General features: G+C 35.1%; 1 protein-coding gene across 1 annotated transcript in view; it reads left to right on the forward strand.

Moving 5' to 3' along the window:
• Positions 1–16,493, forward strand: part of Atg9 (autophagy-related protein 9) — a 335,809-nt gene that overhangs the window by 210,902 nt on the left and 108,414 nt on the right. Inside the window, exon 15 of the mRNA XM_090394931.1 lies at positions 6,082–6,261. Coding sequence (XP_090251057.1) covers positions 6,082–6,261 — 180 coding nt within the window. The remainder of the gene's footprint in view (positions 1–6,081; positions 6,262–16,493) is intronic.

Raw genomic sequence — 16,493 nt, forward strand, 5'->3', positions numbered from 1 at the left:
GCTCCTGCACAAACTGCACGATGCCTTAAAGGAGAAGAGGTGATCAATGCTGAGTCATGGTGTTTGCCTGCTTCACGTCAATGCTCCAGTCCATACGGCTATTGTTGCAAAGGCTGCAGTGAAGGACTGTGGTTTCTAGGAGATGAACACCCACCCTTGTGTTCAATCTCCCAGATCTAGCACCCAGTGACTACTACCACTAACTCTTCTTGAAACTTAAGAAAGACCTTCAAGAAAGAAAATTTGCAGATGACAGCGAGGTGAAAGATGCAGTTTTAGGCCACTTTGCAAACAAAAGTACAAACTATTTTATCCCGGGGGGGGGGGGGGGGGGCATAGAAATGTTAATTCAAAGTTGTGAAAAGTGTGTTGAAGTAAAGGGAGATTATGTTGAAAAGTGACACAGTTGTTTTCTTTCTATCGCCTCTAAAAGTTAGTCAGGCTAGAAACTTATAGAACCACCCTCATACATCTATAATTTCATTAGATGTCAACTGATGTGCCATAAAATCACTCCATATCTCAGTGATGCTACACAAATTTTTGCAGAGAGTTGACAAATGTCAACTCTCTGCATCGTTTACAGAGAGTTGATGGCCTGTCACTCCTGACCATCCATCCATCCATTGCAGTGAGTCTTTTTTCTTCCCTTTTCCTCTGGTATTCTTATCCTCTATTGCTGTGTTAGTCCTACCTGCACTCTCTAGGATCCATTTCTTTATCATCTTTTAAGTATGAGGCTCAACAGTTTACTGTGACACCACATCCCAAAAGCAACTGTACTTTTCTTGTCAGACTTCTTTAGGTTCTGAGTTTCACATCCGTAAGTTACAACTGAATAAAGAGAGATTACAAGACATCCAAGTTTGCAACTTTATACCTTCATGAGAAGTGCTTCCTTCAAGCACAATTTGCTTAGTGCAGCCTTTTGCTTTTTATCCTGTTGAATGTTACCACGACTCCCCCCGCCCTCCCTGCATGCGATTCAAAAGTTTGAATCATTACAAAATTTCTACTCAAAATCATCAGTTAAATTGCCACAAGCTGATTCATCTGAATTTGCATTTGTAATCTTTAGAAATACTGTTCATCCTTAGGTTTTTGGACACCAGTGTAGAAAGAAGGTTTGAGAAGAATGAAAATACTCTAGTAGTTTTTCTTGAGCTGGTGAAAGTCTTCAATAGTCTCAACTGGAACCAAATATTTCAAATCTTGAAAACAAAGGTAGATTGGAGACATCAAAAGATCATATTTAATGTCTATAAACTCTAAGAAGCCCATATAGGAACAATAAACAACAAAACAGAAACAGCAAGGATATGCAAAGGTGTAAGACGAGTGTTCTCTTTCTTCAATACTGTTTAATCTCTATATCGAAGAAGCAATAAACAAATTAACAGAACTAATAGAAATAAGAATTAAGATAAATGAAATTGAAATTAACTTACTATAATTTGTTGATGATATAGTAGTTATTGCTGATAATGAAGACAAACTGAAATCCATCCTGATAAAGATGGAAGAAATTTTCACACGATACAACCTAAAATTTAATTGAAAGAAACTAAACTACTAATCACAAGTAAAGGGAATCCTATGAAAATAAACCCTTAAAATAAATAGCAACCGAATGCTATGAGTAAATTTAAATACCATGGGAGTCTTATCACAGAAAATAGATGAAGACATTCAGATATGAGCAAAAATAAATTTGGCCAAAAAGGCATTCTACAATAGAATAAACATTTTTACTAATAAAGGACTCAGCATTCAACTAAAAAAGAGAGTTGTGAGGCTTTAACAAAACAAGATATCAAAAAGTTAGAGGCATTTGAACTTTGGTGCTGGAGAAGGATGATGAGAATTAATTGGATAGAAAGGAAGACTAATGAAGGAGTTCTAAATATGGTTCACGAAGAGCAGGTACTACTAAACCACATCATTAAGAGAAGAAAAAGCCTAATTGGACACCACCTGTGGAGGACTGCTTACAGAAATAATGGGGAGGGATGGTAGAAGGGAAGAAGCCAAGAGGAAAACCAAGAATCTTTTATATGAACAACTTAGCAATAATAACTGAAGCTAAAAGCTATGAAGAAATAAAAAGGACAGTACAGGATGGGATACTGTTGTGTACTGTTGCCACAACCAATCTTCAGATTGATGCACTGAAGAAGTAGACAGGAAGTTAGTGTGATGTTAAATCATGTTTATTACAAGGTGGGATACACATTATCTCTGCTGTATTCATCATCTGTTTGGATCATATTATGAAGGAAAGTGGCATGAAACCTAGTATTGAAATTGGAGATGCTTAGCTCTTTACTTTATGCAGATATTATATTCCTAACTAAATCCAGTACCACAGTGCACATTCCCTAACTAAATTGAATAACTGCTTAGCAAATTTGGCAATAAAAAGACAAAGATGATGAAAATATGCAGGAACATTATGTATACAAAACAGTATTTAAACCAGTTCATGAGTAACTCATGGATTTGAGATCTGGGTTAGAAATAGAATATATTATTATTATTATTATCAAATGGATCATGAATGGAGAACCTATAGAATGACTCAATCATTTCAGCTGTTTAGGCACAATTTTTAGTGAAGGTGCCGAATTTAATATGGGAATAGACAGTAGGAATAACTAAGCTGGTATTTCAGGTAGTCAACTGAACAAATCATATGGAATAAGACAGGAATTAGTCAAAACACCAAACTGGCTGTATACAAAACAGTATTCAAACCAGTTCATGAGTAACTCATAGATTTGAGATCTGGCTTAGAAATAGAATATATTATTATTATTATTTGACAGCTCCAGGGAGTCCAAAGACTCATCGAGGGAGGGCACCTGCTCTACAGCTCTGTCATCACCACTCAATCCACCCACTGACCACAACTATACCAACGCCATCTACTGCTGACCACCACCACTAATATTTCCACCGACAATCACAAACATTCATGCCCGCAGAAGGATTTGAACCTGCAGCCTTTTGGCTGGAGAGCGGATATGCTAACCACTCGGCCAGCCAGACTGGCAAAATGTTTAGAAAAATTTCCTCTAGTCAGCAACTAGATTTGAACCACCAAGTCTTTTTTTCGTGCAGTCAAGTGTGGTAGAGTGCAAACACTACTTCTACTACGCTACTCAGGCTACATATAATAGAAACTTGATCAAAGGCCAGAGACCATAGATTTGAGAATTCTGAGAAGGATTAGGGAGTTAACAGATAGCATTAATGACAGTATCATATTAAAAACAAGGATATTACATCAGAACTTGATATTGTTAGCATTCAGGAATATGTTTGCAGAGCTAATGTCTGGTGGCATGGTCACTTAAACAGAATGGGAGAGGATAGGTTATCAAAACAAGTTTTTTTTGCCAGAGTGGCAAGAAAAAGTCTTAAGATTCAGGTGGATTGATACATAAGAAGTGCCTTAGAAGGCTGAAATATAATATCTGATAGTATTGCAGTCTTGCAGATAGCATATTAATTTGGAGGAAAATTGTCAATATGAAGTAAGTAATGGTATACGATTTTCATGTAATACTATCATATCTTGTACATCCCTTGAGGGTACATATCAGGAATTTGATGATGATAGTTTAAAATTTAGATGTCACTTTTTGATTCTGCTTTATCAGAATCATCTAGTGGTGTGCACACTTTATTACATATGTATATTTTTAAAAATAATTTGTGAAAAATGTTTCTCCCTTTTAAGTAACTGCAGTTAAAATTGTGAGAGCACCATAATTTCTGTATATAATTTTTGACCAGAGTGGTTGGTTTGGAATTTTTATATTGCTATGAAACTAATAGGCTTTGGATTCAAATCCCACCTTGGATGATTGTTTGTAGGTGGGAGATGAATTTCATCATGTAGTGTGTGACCACTGCTCTAATTGTTGTAGGCCTGAAGTAGCATAAAAAAAGTTTCATGTTTGGTCTCTACAGCACATTTTTTGGGATATCTCAACTTAATAAAAATATTTAAAAAAATGTATTTCATATACTAAAGGATCTATTTTTTCATGCACTAATGTACTGATTGAACTGATTTTATTCACAAACATTATTTTACAGAAAGAATTAAGACTGTATCATAAATCCAACTTCCGACCAATATCATAGGTTGTTTTCTCAGTATGAATAATTAACAAGACTTTTAATTTATGAGCATCCAATTTTATGTTTTCTAGCTGTTATCATGCTATTTTAATTAATTGTAATGTGATATTATAATAAAATGTAACAATAAAATTACTGCATTATTCCAAGTATCCTTGGAGTATTGCTGATATTCATCATCATCATACGTATCAAGGATTTATGCCTAGTATGGCCTGTTCCGGCCTTAGAAGTCATCGTTGAATAGTTTAAGAGGACGTCCTGGTTTTCTTTTTCCTAATGGCTTGTACTTTAAGGCTTGTTTTGGTAATCTTTCTGTTTTCATTCTTTGAACGTGTTCCATCCATCTATGTTTATATTTTTTAATTTTTTCAATTACTGGTTCTTGGTTTAATTCTTTCATAATATCTTCGTTTCTTTTGTGATCAAATAGGGTATACTTTGCAGTTTTTCCTCATAAACTTCATTTCTGCTGTTGTTAATCTTTGTTTGTCTTTTGTTTTATTGTCCAGATTTCGCTTCCATACATTAAGACGGGTAGGGCTAATGTATTGTATACTTTTAGCCTGGTTTGTTTTTGAACTAGGTTTAGTTTAAATATAGAGTTAATTACTCCTGTTATTTTTAAATATTTTGCAATTTTTATGTTTATATCTTTTTCATTTTCATAAGTGATCATACATCCTAGGTAGTTAAAAAAAATCACCTGTTCTAAGATCTTGTTATCTAATACTATTTTAGTTCTTGCTGGATCTTGTCCTTTAAAGGCCATAGTTTTTGATTTTTCCGTTGATATTATCATACGATAATCTTTGGATATCTCATTTAGATTTAAAATAGCTTTCTGTAAGTTATCTTCAGAATTTGTAATTATTATTTGGTTGTCTGCAAAGAGGAGAGTGTTTAAGTTAACTGTAGGTGAAAGTTTAATTCCTTAATGTAAATTTTTACTCCATTTTATTATTATTTCATTTAAGTAGATATTAAAACGAGTTGCTGAGAGGGGACATCCCTGTCTGACCCTTTGGTTTATCTCTCTTGTATATGATAGCTCATGATTTAATCTTATTTGTATTTGATTATTTTCATATATACTTGTGACAGCTTTTAGGATATCATTTGGTATTTGTCTTTCTTTTAATATGTTAAATAATGTTTCTTTTAGCTTTGTCAAAACTTATCATTGCTGATATTCTTATCAGTTTTTTTTTTATGAATGATTTTCATGATGTTAATTGATGACATGCTAAATAAATACTTGAATTGAAGTCAAAGGTAATATCAAACCCAAAATTTGAAGCTCTAACATTCAGCAACATTTTAAGGAGGCAGGTAACTTAGAAAAAAGAGGAGCAAAAGGAAGAACCATGTATATGTATTTTCATGTAACTGAAATTTTTTTTAGTGGTAATCCATTGGTGGGAATGGAAACACAGTTTATGAATGCTCTTTCGTTCTCACTCACAGTGAACTGCAGAAGTTTGGTAAGTGGTAGCAAGCAGTGGAGGGGTGTTACCATCCTATTATTTGTATCATTTCATTCTGAAATGAAATTTACCAAAAAAAAATTTTAGCAACCACAGCACACCACTTATAAGCAATTCTGGTAAATACAGTCAGTTTTCACTATAGTAGATATTATTTATAGAGCCCTCACTAGAATAAACTACTGAAAATTTCTAGCCAAATCCCCAAAATTATTTTTATACTTTGTATACTAAATTCACTGTTCTTTTGGTCTCCATCAAGTTCTTCTGTGTAGTTAGAGTTAAGACATTTCTTTATAGAATATAAATATGAAATAGATCTAAATATTCTGCATAAGAAGAACTCAGTCATCTTAATCTGTTTATATTTTTCTGGGCAGTTATTTAATTTTATTTAATTTTGTTAAAAAAGGCAATCTAATTTTATTTAATTGCTTTTTTGTAGGTTCATTTGATGGAAGAGTTATTTAGTCCCATTATAACTCCCATCATACTCTGTTTTTTTCTTCGACATCGAGCTTTAGATCTGGTAGACTTTTTTCGAAGTTTTACGATAGATGTTGTTGGTGTAGGAGATGTGTGTTCCTTTGCACAAATGGATATTCGCAAGCATGGTAATCCTCAAGTAAGTTTCTGGGATGATGATGATAGATGCACATGGTATGAACCTCATAATTATTAGCCATGATTGTATGTTTAAAATCATATTTCTTAATATGTAATCTGCCTTATTTGTCTCAGAAACCAGTGAAAGTTTGTATTTCAGTTGAAAACATGGTATGCTGGGGGAGGGGACAAAAACTTATCTAAGTGTCAATTTCTTTTTCCGATAATGTTCACACATAACTTGAAAGTACTGATTGAGTTTCAAAGAAAGAACGTTACTTGGATTAAAAGAGTGACTTCATGATTGAAACTATACTTTAAAGACATACTGTATTTGATTCAAAGACAGAAAAAACAAGAACAGTGTAACTTGAAATGCCATACTTAGTTTTTATGCTATTTAGATTTTTATTTATTACAATTAAGTTAAAGTTGCCATTGGTGCTAGGGAAAAAAATGGCTGCATAAAAAAGAATTTTATTGTTATGCTGTAAGTAAAAGAATGATTGAATGCAGAAGAATAACTTTCCTGAATACAAACTTATCCTTCTGTCATAAGTAGATGCAATAGTTCAAATAATGAGTGCTCACTTCGCCAAGATCTATTAGCCTGGTGTTTGTAACATAGCGCTACTAGTTCATTGGATGAAGTGATAGATTGTGCATGAGAAGGAGGTTCTAGAGCTGTTGCATAACCTGGATAAAAATTTGACAATAGGTATACACATGGATTATCAAAACTTATGCTAAAGGAACGTTCGTTCGGCTGAACTGGCTAGACCCTTGGCATATTTGTATAAGTTGAGTCTTGCTCAAGAAAGATCCTACAGAAATGGAAAGAGTGTATGATAATCCCATTGCAACAAGGGTGGTGTAAAGGCTGATGTGTCTATCAACATATCAGTATCTTTGGAGTGATTGCAAAGTTTTTTTTGAGAAGTTAGTAAGAACTCATCTACAGAAATGGGTTGACAAACAAGCTATACTGTGCAAGGAACAGCATGGGTTTACCAAAGATAGATCATGCCTGAGCAATTTGCTCATGTTTTATAATGTTATGATGGATAAAGGGAATGGATACACTATGATACTGTTGGACTTTTGCTAAGGCATTTGATAAGGTACCACATGAAAGATTGTTGCATAAACTAGAGAATATAGTATTAGAATATAAACTGTTAGCTATAAATTGGTGGCAGATGGACAGGCATCATAGCACATGGTATATGGGGTTAGGGGTGAATCTGCCAGATTTAAGGTGACCAGTGGTGTATCCCAGGGATCAGTCCTTGGACTGTTGGTGTTTTATCTATATATTAATGAGAACTGGAGTGACAGGAGATCTTCAGCTGTTCACTGATGATGCAAAGATAGGCTTGGCAATCAGACATGCTACTGATATACAGCATTTATACAACACTGCCATCCTATTCCAATTACAGAGTAATTGGAATAGGATGGCAGTGTGGACAAACAAAATGATTATCAATTCAATGTTAGTAAGTGTGAAGATATGCACTTTGGTAGATAAGATATCCAGCATCATATTATATCAATAGGAATATGTATGCTTGGAATAACTGACAGGACTAGAGACCTTTTTATGTTGGGTAGGAGGTTGAAGTTAAAGAGTTACATAACAAAAATTGCAAATACAACTCAGAGAATAATTGCAATATTGAAATGAACATTAACATATAAGGATATAGAAGTCATTTTTGCCTCTTTACAAGGGACAAATATGACCACACCTGAATTACTGTGTGCACATTTGGTTTTATCAGTTTCAAGGAGATAAAGAAGCTGTTGAATGGTTGCAAAAAAGATATCGGTATTATGTAATGTAGATTTTGTGGATAGATTGAAAATATATGGACTGCAGACGCTGGCAGATAGGAGAAAGAGGGGTGATATGATAGAGTCTATAAACATTTTGAGAGAGTGTTATAGGATATCAGTTGATAAAATTTTTCATTATGTGGAAGGTGGAGATAGGACAAGGGAACATCCATTGAAGTTATGTTTGTGTGCAGTTAAGAAGAGGTGAGAGCTAGAGTTATCTCTCTCTCAAAACTCTGAGTGAGTGGAACAGCTTGTCTTTTGAAGAAGTGAGCGCATCTAGTGTGAATGAGTTGAAGAGAAGGTATGACAAATGGTGTGGGGGATGTATGGTTTCCTTGGAGATCTAATAATAATAATGAGTTATGGAAAAGACTTGGCATACATTGCGTAGAACTAATTTTGTGCTTCTAAGGCACTTGTGATTGAATTAATCTACCTATTGGTTTGCTGACCTATTCTATTTAAGTGGCCATACCACCGTAGATTAGCTCTCTTCACACATTCTTTGAATGCCAACAATGTCATGTTCCATTCTAACATCTGCATTTCTAATTTCATAACTTCCATATCTCTGGTGTCTGGTCTTTGATCAAGTGCAGATTCATAACTTAAAACTGGTTTGAATACTGTCTTGTATAGTTACTTTGGTATTTTGGCTAATGTCTCTCTCATTCTGTATAAATTTATTCATTTGGTTCCCCACCATACCATCTTTGCTTATTCTATTGTCTATTTTCATAACCCCTGTCTAAATAGCTGAAATATTTTACTTGTTCTGTAGGTTCTCCATTGAGAACACAGCAGAAGTTTTCTATATTCCTGCTCATTTTCATAGCTTTAGTTTTTTTATTGCTGATTTTCATGCAAATTTGTTACAGCTGTTAGGCAGTTTAGTTAGAGAACCCTGGAAATTAACACTGGATGTATTTAGGAGTGCAACAACATCATCTGTGTAAAGCAAAGAGCTGTTTGATATCTCTGATTCTAATGTCAGATTTAATGCCTCTTTTTTTCATAATGCGATCCATATAGATGATGAATAAGAGTTGAGATACTGTACATCCTTGTCTTACACCTGATTTTGCATCAAACTATTTTCCTGTATTTAATTCATTTCTAGCTGCTGACTCATGACTTAAATACAGACTATGCATTGCTCTGAATATTGTTCTATTTACCCCAATTATTGTAATTTTTGAAGAATTGTTCTCTGCACACCTTGTTATATGCCTTTTCCAGATCTACAAAACTTATATACAGATCCTTGTCATATTGTTATTATAACGGTGTCTCCATGGAGCATCGTAGGAAATTTCAGAAATTGGACAACCTGGGAATATGCTGTGATTAATTTGAAAATCCTTTAAAATTGTGAACATTCTATGGATTCCAAATAAAAATGACTGCCATAATTAACAAGATGCCAGAAAAAAAAAAAAAAAGAATTTGATTCTCATTGCGAGAAAAGGAATTTACGAGGGACGTCCAGAAAGTAAGTTCCGATGGGCTGTCAGAGAAACAAAAATATACTTACAAAAAAAACTTTATTGGAAATTAAAGTACACATCTTTCACTACTTTTCTACATAATTTCTGCCATTGTTCAGGCACTTATCATAATGGGGCACCAAGAATTGTATACCTTCATCGTAGAAGGTTGCCACCTGTGACGCAAACCGCATATTCGCTGCTTCTTTGACCTCCTCGTCATCTTGAAACCGCCAGCCACCAAGGAAAGGTTTCAGAAGTGTGAACAGGTGAAAGTCGCTTGGCTCGAGGTCAGGACTATATGGGGGGATGATGGAATTGTTCCCAGCTGAAGGTGGTGAGAAGTTGTTGTTACGCCGGCTGTGTGTGTGTGTGTGGGGGGGGGGGGAGCGTTATCATGAATCAAAACAAAGCCCCTGGTAAGCATGCCACATCATTTATTCTGGATCGCACAATGCAGTTTCTTAAGGGTTTGGCAATACATACTCACGTTGATTGTGGAGCCTTGACTCAAGAAGTCTACCAGCAAAATTCCTTGTCTCTCTCAAAACATGGGGGCACATGATTTTCTGAGTGGAAACTGTTGTCTTCAATTTCGTCTTGACTGGTGATGAGGCATGCCTCCACTTCATGGACTGTTGTTTGGATTCAGGGGTTGTGTTTGACACCACGTCTCATCCCTGGTGACAAGTCTGCTCAGGAAAGCATCACCATCCTCATAGTAGCGTGTCAAGAATTCTAATGCACTGCTCAGCCGATTCACTTTGTGTTGTTCTGTAAGCAACTTTGGCACCCAGCATGCATACAATAAGAAGCGTACGCACTGCGAGAATGTCTGAAAATGGCCAGCGCCTTGCTAACGAATCAACAAACTCAGCATGCATGCGCACCATTGCGATTGCAGCGCTGCACTTAAAATGTTTAAAAACGGAAAACTTACTTTCTGGACGTCCCTCGTATATGGACATTTTTAGTTGAAGGTAAGTTAGTTTATCTCACACAGAGGTTGCAAGGCTTTTTCTTCCCAGAAACTTTGGTATTTCATCCCAAATATAAACCAGCCACAGAAATTACACAATTCACAGAGACAGAAAATACTATTGTGTGTGTGTGTGTGTGTGTGTGTGTGTGTGTGTCTGGATGGAGGATAAAGTAGTGAGGATAGTGGATTGTGTAGAGGGGAGTGCCCTCCCACCATGAGTCATTGGACTCCTTGGAGGTAATAATAACTTTGAAAGGCAAATAATATTTATTTTATTACTTGATATAATATTACATCTGAGATTTCTATACCATTAAGTTCACAGATATACCAGTTCAGGTACTAATTTTACCAATAAAATTCTAAATAACAAACTGGTATGCTATATATACAGGTAGTCCTTGACTTAAGATGCCTTGTTACTTACGATGACAAAAAATTATTATATTCTCTCATTTAACTTTGCTGCCAGCATATACATACATATATCACATTACTTTTGTACATGTATTGCAGCGTTGCCATTAGTCGACATGCAAAGCTGGAGTTGGAGGCAACTAAAGCTGCAGTTAATATGAAATGCACAATTTTAACGATAAAAAGAGAAGGGCCAATTCATGAAATGGAGAAGCTTTTAATGATATGGATAGATGAACAAATCAACAAAAATATTCCTCTGGGTTTGTTTACGATTCAGACCAAAGCATGCAGCCCATTTGACAATTTAAGGAAAGAACAAGAAGATAGATACGGCCAGCATATATTTAACGCTAGTAAAGGTTGGGTTTTATCGATTCAAAAGCCGCTTTAACTTACATAACATATGAATAATGGGAGAAGCTGCTATTTCCGATTTTGAAACTGCCGAAATTTTTAAGAAAAATCTGAAATAAACACATATCAATAATGGTGATTTTTGATATGTGTTTATGTATTTTTTTCTTTAATTTTTCTTTCTTAATTTGTATTTATAATTATTATGTATATATAATTATTATAATAATTATGTATATATAATTTGTATTTGTATTAAGAGCCTGTGTAGCTCAGTGGATGTGGCGTTTCACACCATGGCGCTTGGCCGCACGAAGGAAGACTTGGTTTCGAGTCTAGTCAACGACTAGAGGAAATTTTTCTAAGCCTTTTTTCGACCGGTTCCCGAGTTAATCGATCTCTGGCATGGGCAAGCGGGTTTTTCCTCCCGGAAACTCAGGTTTTTCATCCTGTAAACTCAAGAAAATCGACCGTAGAACCCACATTATTTCAGACATTAATTATATTGTGTTAGGGACCACGAGATGGCGGCACATTTGAGCCGTCTCTCTTCACTGTGTACCACTTAATTATTGATAGCCTTGGGCCATCTATCTCTGATTGGTACCAGTGGAGATTTAACTGCCCACTCAGTCTCCAAAAGTTAGATAGGGCTAAATGGCCTCGCCTACTCCCCGTATACGGGAATAAAAAGGCGTTAGCTGATTTTTTTTTTTTTATTTGTATTTATGTATTTATATGTATATGTGCTAATAAATAACTTATAAATGTTTATGTAAGTTTATACATTTTTAACCATTTTAAGTTAAATAGAAACCTAATTTATGAAAATATTATAACAGAAATCAAACAAATCAAGAATTAACAAAAGTCCTCGACTTACGTCAGAATCGACTTAAGTCGAGGACTACCTGTGTGTGTGTGTGTGTGTGTGTGTGTGTGTGTGTGTGTGTGTGTGTGTGTGTGTGTGTGTGTGTGTGTGTTTTCCTTTTTTTTTTTTTTTCAAAATTTCTTAAAATGGGTCCATCTAATATGAAAGGGACATGATGCACAATCAAGCAAGTTCCTCCATGACATGAAGCACGAAAACCATGATACTCAGTATGAATGGGTTCATAATACATATATTATCAACAATATATTTACTGTAATGTTGGACAATTTCTTCTCTTTGAAGTTCTCCACGAGTACAGAAGTACTCTAGAACTCTGTTCCATTGCCTGTCTTCTTTCTTCATTGCACAACCATCTCGTGCTTGAACACGGAACTTTCTTTCAAACCTTTAATAAGCAGGGTAGTAGTTTTCACACTACTACCCTGCATGAATGATAAATTTTGCACTGAAATACATCTTTCTCCCTTAAGGACATTCACAAACATTCATGTTCACAGTGGGATTCAAACCCATAATCTGTTGGCCAGAAAGTGTGTATAATATCCACTTGGCCAGTCAAACTGACATTCCAGACATCCAAAATATATTTATCTTCAGTTTGTATGTCAGTTTATCATCTCTGATTCCTTTCACAATACTCTTTCCTCTAACTCTTAGTAAGGGAATACCGTGAATAGACATATAAATACAAAAATTAATTACGGAAAATCTTGCGTAAAAAGATTTTTTAATAGTATAATTTTCGCCTGTGTGTCACAGGCATCTTCAGTACATGTTAAACTAAAATTAATCAATAACTGACAATTCCAAAAAGCACCACCTAAGTAAGTAGTGTAAGATAACTAAAAAGGTCAATAAAATTTCCTAACAAAAAAAAAAAAAAAAAAAAAAACTATATATACAATAAAAAGTTAGGAAAGATTAGTTGATTAGAAGGCAACAAAAATATTCAGTACTTTTAAAACTTTTGCTATACGTTCACTAATGCCGTGTACATAAGGGATAGGAATGCGTGTTATTTCTTCTGTATTTGAAGAGGAAGACATATTTAAACTACTCAAAGCTCTTTTGATGAAGGAATTCTTGTATCCATCTGATAGAAAGGAAGAAGTAATATATTGCAGTTCTTTCTGTAAGAGATCGTCTGAAGAACAAAAGGAGTTGGCCCGATGAACCAGTGTTTTAATAGTTCCTGCCTTTTGACTAGGATGATGATGAGATTCAGCATGGATATAATGGCCAGTATGAGTCTTCTTTCTTTAGACTGAGAAATGTAGGTTACCATCTGATTGACAAAGAATTAGAAGATCTAAAAAGGTTAACTGCTTATTTGATTCTATGTCTAGGGTAAACTGGATTCTTGGATGAAGTGCATTTAACTTAGTGAGAAACTGTTGAAGTTCATCAGAAGAGCCATTCCAAATAGCAAAATTGTCATCGACATATCTGAACTAATGAGTAAGTCTGGGAGAAATGTTGTCAAAGATACGTTTTTCAAAATGTTCTATAAAGAAGTTGGAAATAGCAGGAAAAAGAGGATTGCCCATTACTTTATGGGACATTTTAAAAAACGTATCTTTGACAACATTTCTCCCAGACTTACTCATTGGTTCAGATATGTCGATGACAGTTTTGCTATTTGGAATTGCTCTTCTGATGAACTTCAACAGTTTCTCACTAAGTTAAATGCACTTCATCCAAGAATCCAGTTTACCCTAGAAATAGAATCAAATAAGCAGTTAGTCTTTTCAGATGTTCTAATTCTTCGCCAACCAGATGGTAACCTATATTTCTCAGTTGATAATGTTATGTTATTGCTTTCGCCTATATTTTACCTTTATTACTCCTTTTATCACTATTTTTCTATTCTACAATTGGCCCTAAGAATTATCTATTTTGGGGCTTGTCTCCTTTTCGGATATTGACAAATTTATATTTTTAAGCTGGACTAGCCAATATCCTATAATAGAAGGGACTCTTATTCAGAGAGACATTCCCAGAATTTCATGCATATGCTCATTAACAAAACTCTTTACTACGACCAAGTGGATTTCAACTAGCAGTCGTGACCTCTAATCTAACTCTATAAACTTTCAATTCCCTCCCGCTTAGGTTCTAATTTTATGAGTGGTAGTTTGATTCTCATATTCAGGCAAAACTCAGGTATAAAAACAAAACATGTTCATTTGGATCTTAAGACACATACAACTATAATATATCACACATTCAATGGACTCAAGGTCATGCAATATCAATTCATACTGAGTTAATTCTAAAGTCATACTAAACAATACTAGACAAAGGAAATAAGCACAGTGCTATACAAGCAATAATTCTCTTCCATAAGTTTCTCATTAATATCTTCGGATTTTACGTTAAAAAAATTCCAATCAGAGTCTATCTGCTGCACTTGTCTCATATATTGAATTCTATCACACTCATATATATTCATTCCAAGACAATTTGTCTGATGGACACCAGCTATTACAAATCAGAATAATCACTTAGAGTTCTCTAGTAAAGTGTCCAAATTCAACCAATACACAATTACTTTCTTTCCTCTAATGCAACTGAATAACATATAACAAAATACTGAACTTTACCATCACTATGCCAGAAATCAGGTCTGCCAGATCTGTCTACTTTTTGTTAAGCACAATTCGGTACTTCCATCTCGTCCACGAGTACAGTCTGGTTACCGTCTGATTAGGCTATACTTCGTGCCTGGTGTTGATTCTGCATTGTCCTTGATTAGCTGCCAGACATACTTGTATCTGCTGCCGCTTCTAAGGAAACTTTCACCGTTCCTTTCCGATGGGATATTTAGTGAATACTCGTAACTGCCGATGCCGACATCTGTCTGAAATCTATCAAACATCTATAAGAATAGGCTCACTGTCCGACATCGCTGCCCTGTCTCGAACCGAATAGACCAAAATCCCAGGAGTAAAAAGCCCTGAAAACCGGCTCGCATCACCTTTTATTCCTACTTCCTGCGCCCTCTTTTCCCTTCTGTTTTTTCACATGGCACCACTCGTTATTGTCCCTGGTTGATCCCGTACTCACCTTCTGCTCTAGGAGTACTCCTTTCCCGGAAAGCGAACTAAAGTTACCTTCCGCGTATGCCACTGCCTTGAACGGTACGCTCAACCTGCATGGCTCACACATGACCGTTGGACTACTGTTTACAACTTACTGTATACAAAATTGTCTTAATGAAAGTAATATTTACACACAAATTCTCTACTTGACAATTTTGAACAGACAACATTAAATCATAATAATTTACTAAGTGTGTATATTCTTACACACACTTAGTAATTTCTTTTATTTTCTGCTGGAGTGCAAGTTTCTCCTACAGCTTTTATACTACACATGTTAAATCCTGAAAGAAGACTCATATTGGCCATTATATCAATGCTGAATTTCATCGCCATCCCAGTCAAAAGGCAGGAACTATTAAAACACTGGTTCATCGGGCCAACTCCTTTTGTTCTTCAGACGATCTCTTACAGAAAGAATTGCATTATTTTACTTCTTCCTTTCTATCAGATGGATACAAGAAATCCTTCATCAAAAGAGCTTTGAGTAGTTTTAATATGTCTTCCTCTTCAAATACAGAAGAAATAACACTCATTCCTATCCCTTATGTACACAGCATTAGTGAACGTATAGCAAAAGTTTTAAAAGTACTGAATATTTTTGTTGCCTTTCGACCGGTCAGAAAAATCTCCACCTTTCTCACTTCTCCTAAGGACAAGCTTCCACATCTTAATTATCCAGGTGTCTACCAGATTCCTTGCTCTTGTGGATTATCTTATTTCGGACAAACAGGAAGATCTGCCTCTATTCAACTAGAAGAACAACAGTCTTATATTCAGTACCTTAAACCTAAACAGTTAATGGTTTTCCCTTTCACAAAGTCAACAGAGTACTCCCACCCCATCCAAAAAAATCAGTTGTGATTCCCTACATCCAGGGCACCTCAATAAAAATCTCATTAGTTTTAAAAAGGTATAACATATTAGTCCACCTTGACTTGCAGAACATGCCATCTTAACCAGATTAATAGAGTTCATTGGAAAAAGACAAGAGTCCTTCACAAAAGTCGGTTCCTCATAGAACAGCTTTATAAAGAAACACGTGAAACTTTACTCCACTCTCCTAACTTAAATAGATCCAATGGTTTACATCTATCCCCTTTATGGGAGATAGTACTTTACAAATCAGCTAATCTTTCCAAACTTTTTATTGTATATATAGTTTTTTTT

The sequence above is a fragment of the Typopeltis vanoorti genome, chromosome 6 (assembly GCF_054136105.1).
Source record: "Typopeltis vanoorti isolate ZY-2024b chromosome 6, IOZ_Tvanoo_1.0, whole genome shotgun sequence".
In the NCBI taxonomy this organism is placed as follows: Eukaryota; Metazoa; Arthropoda; class Arachnida; order Uropygi; family Thelyphonidae; genus Typopeltis; species Typopeltis vanoorti.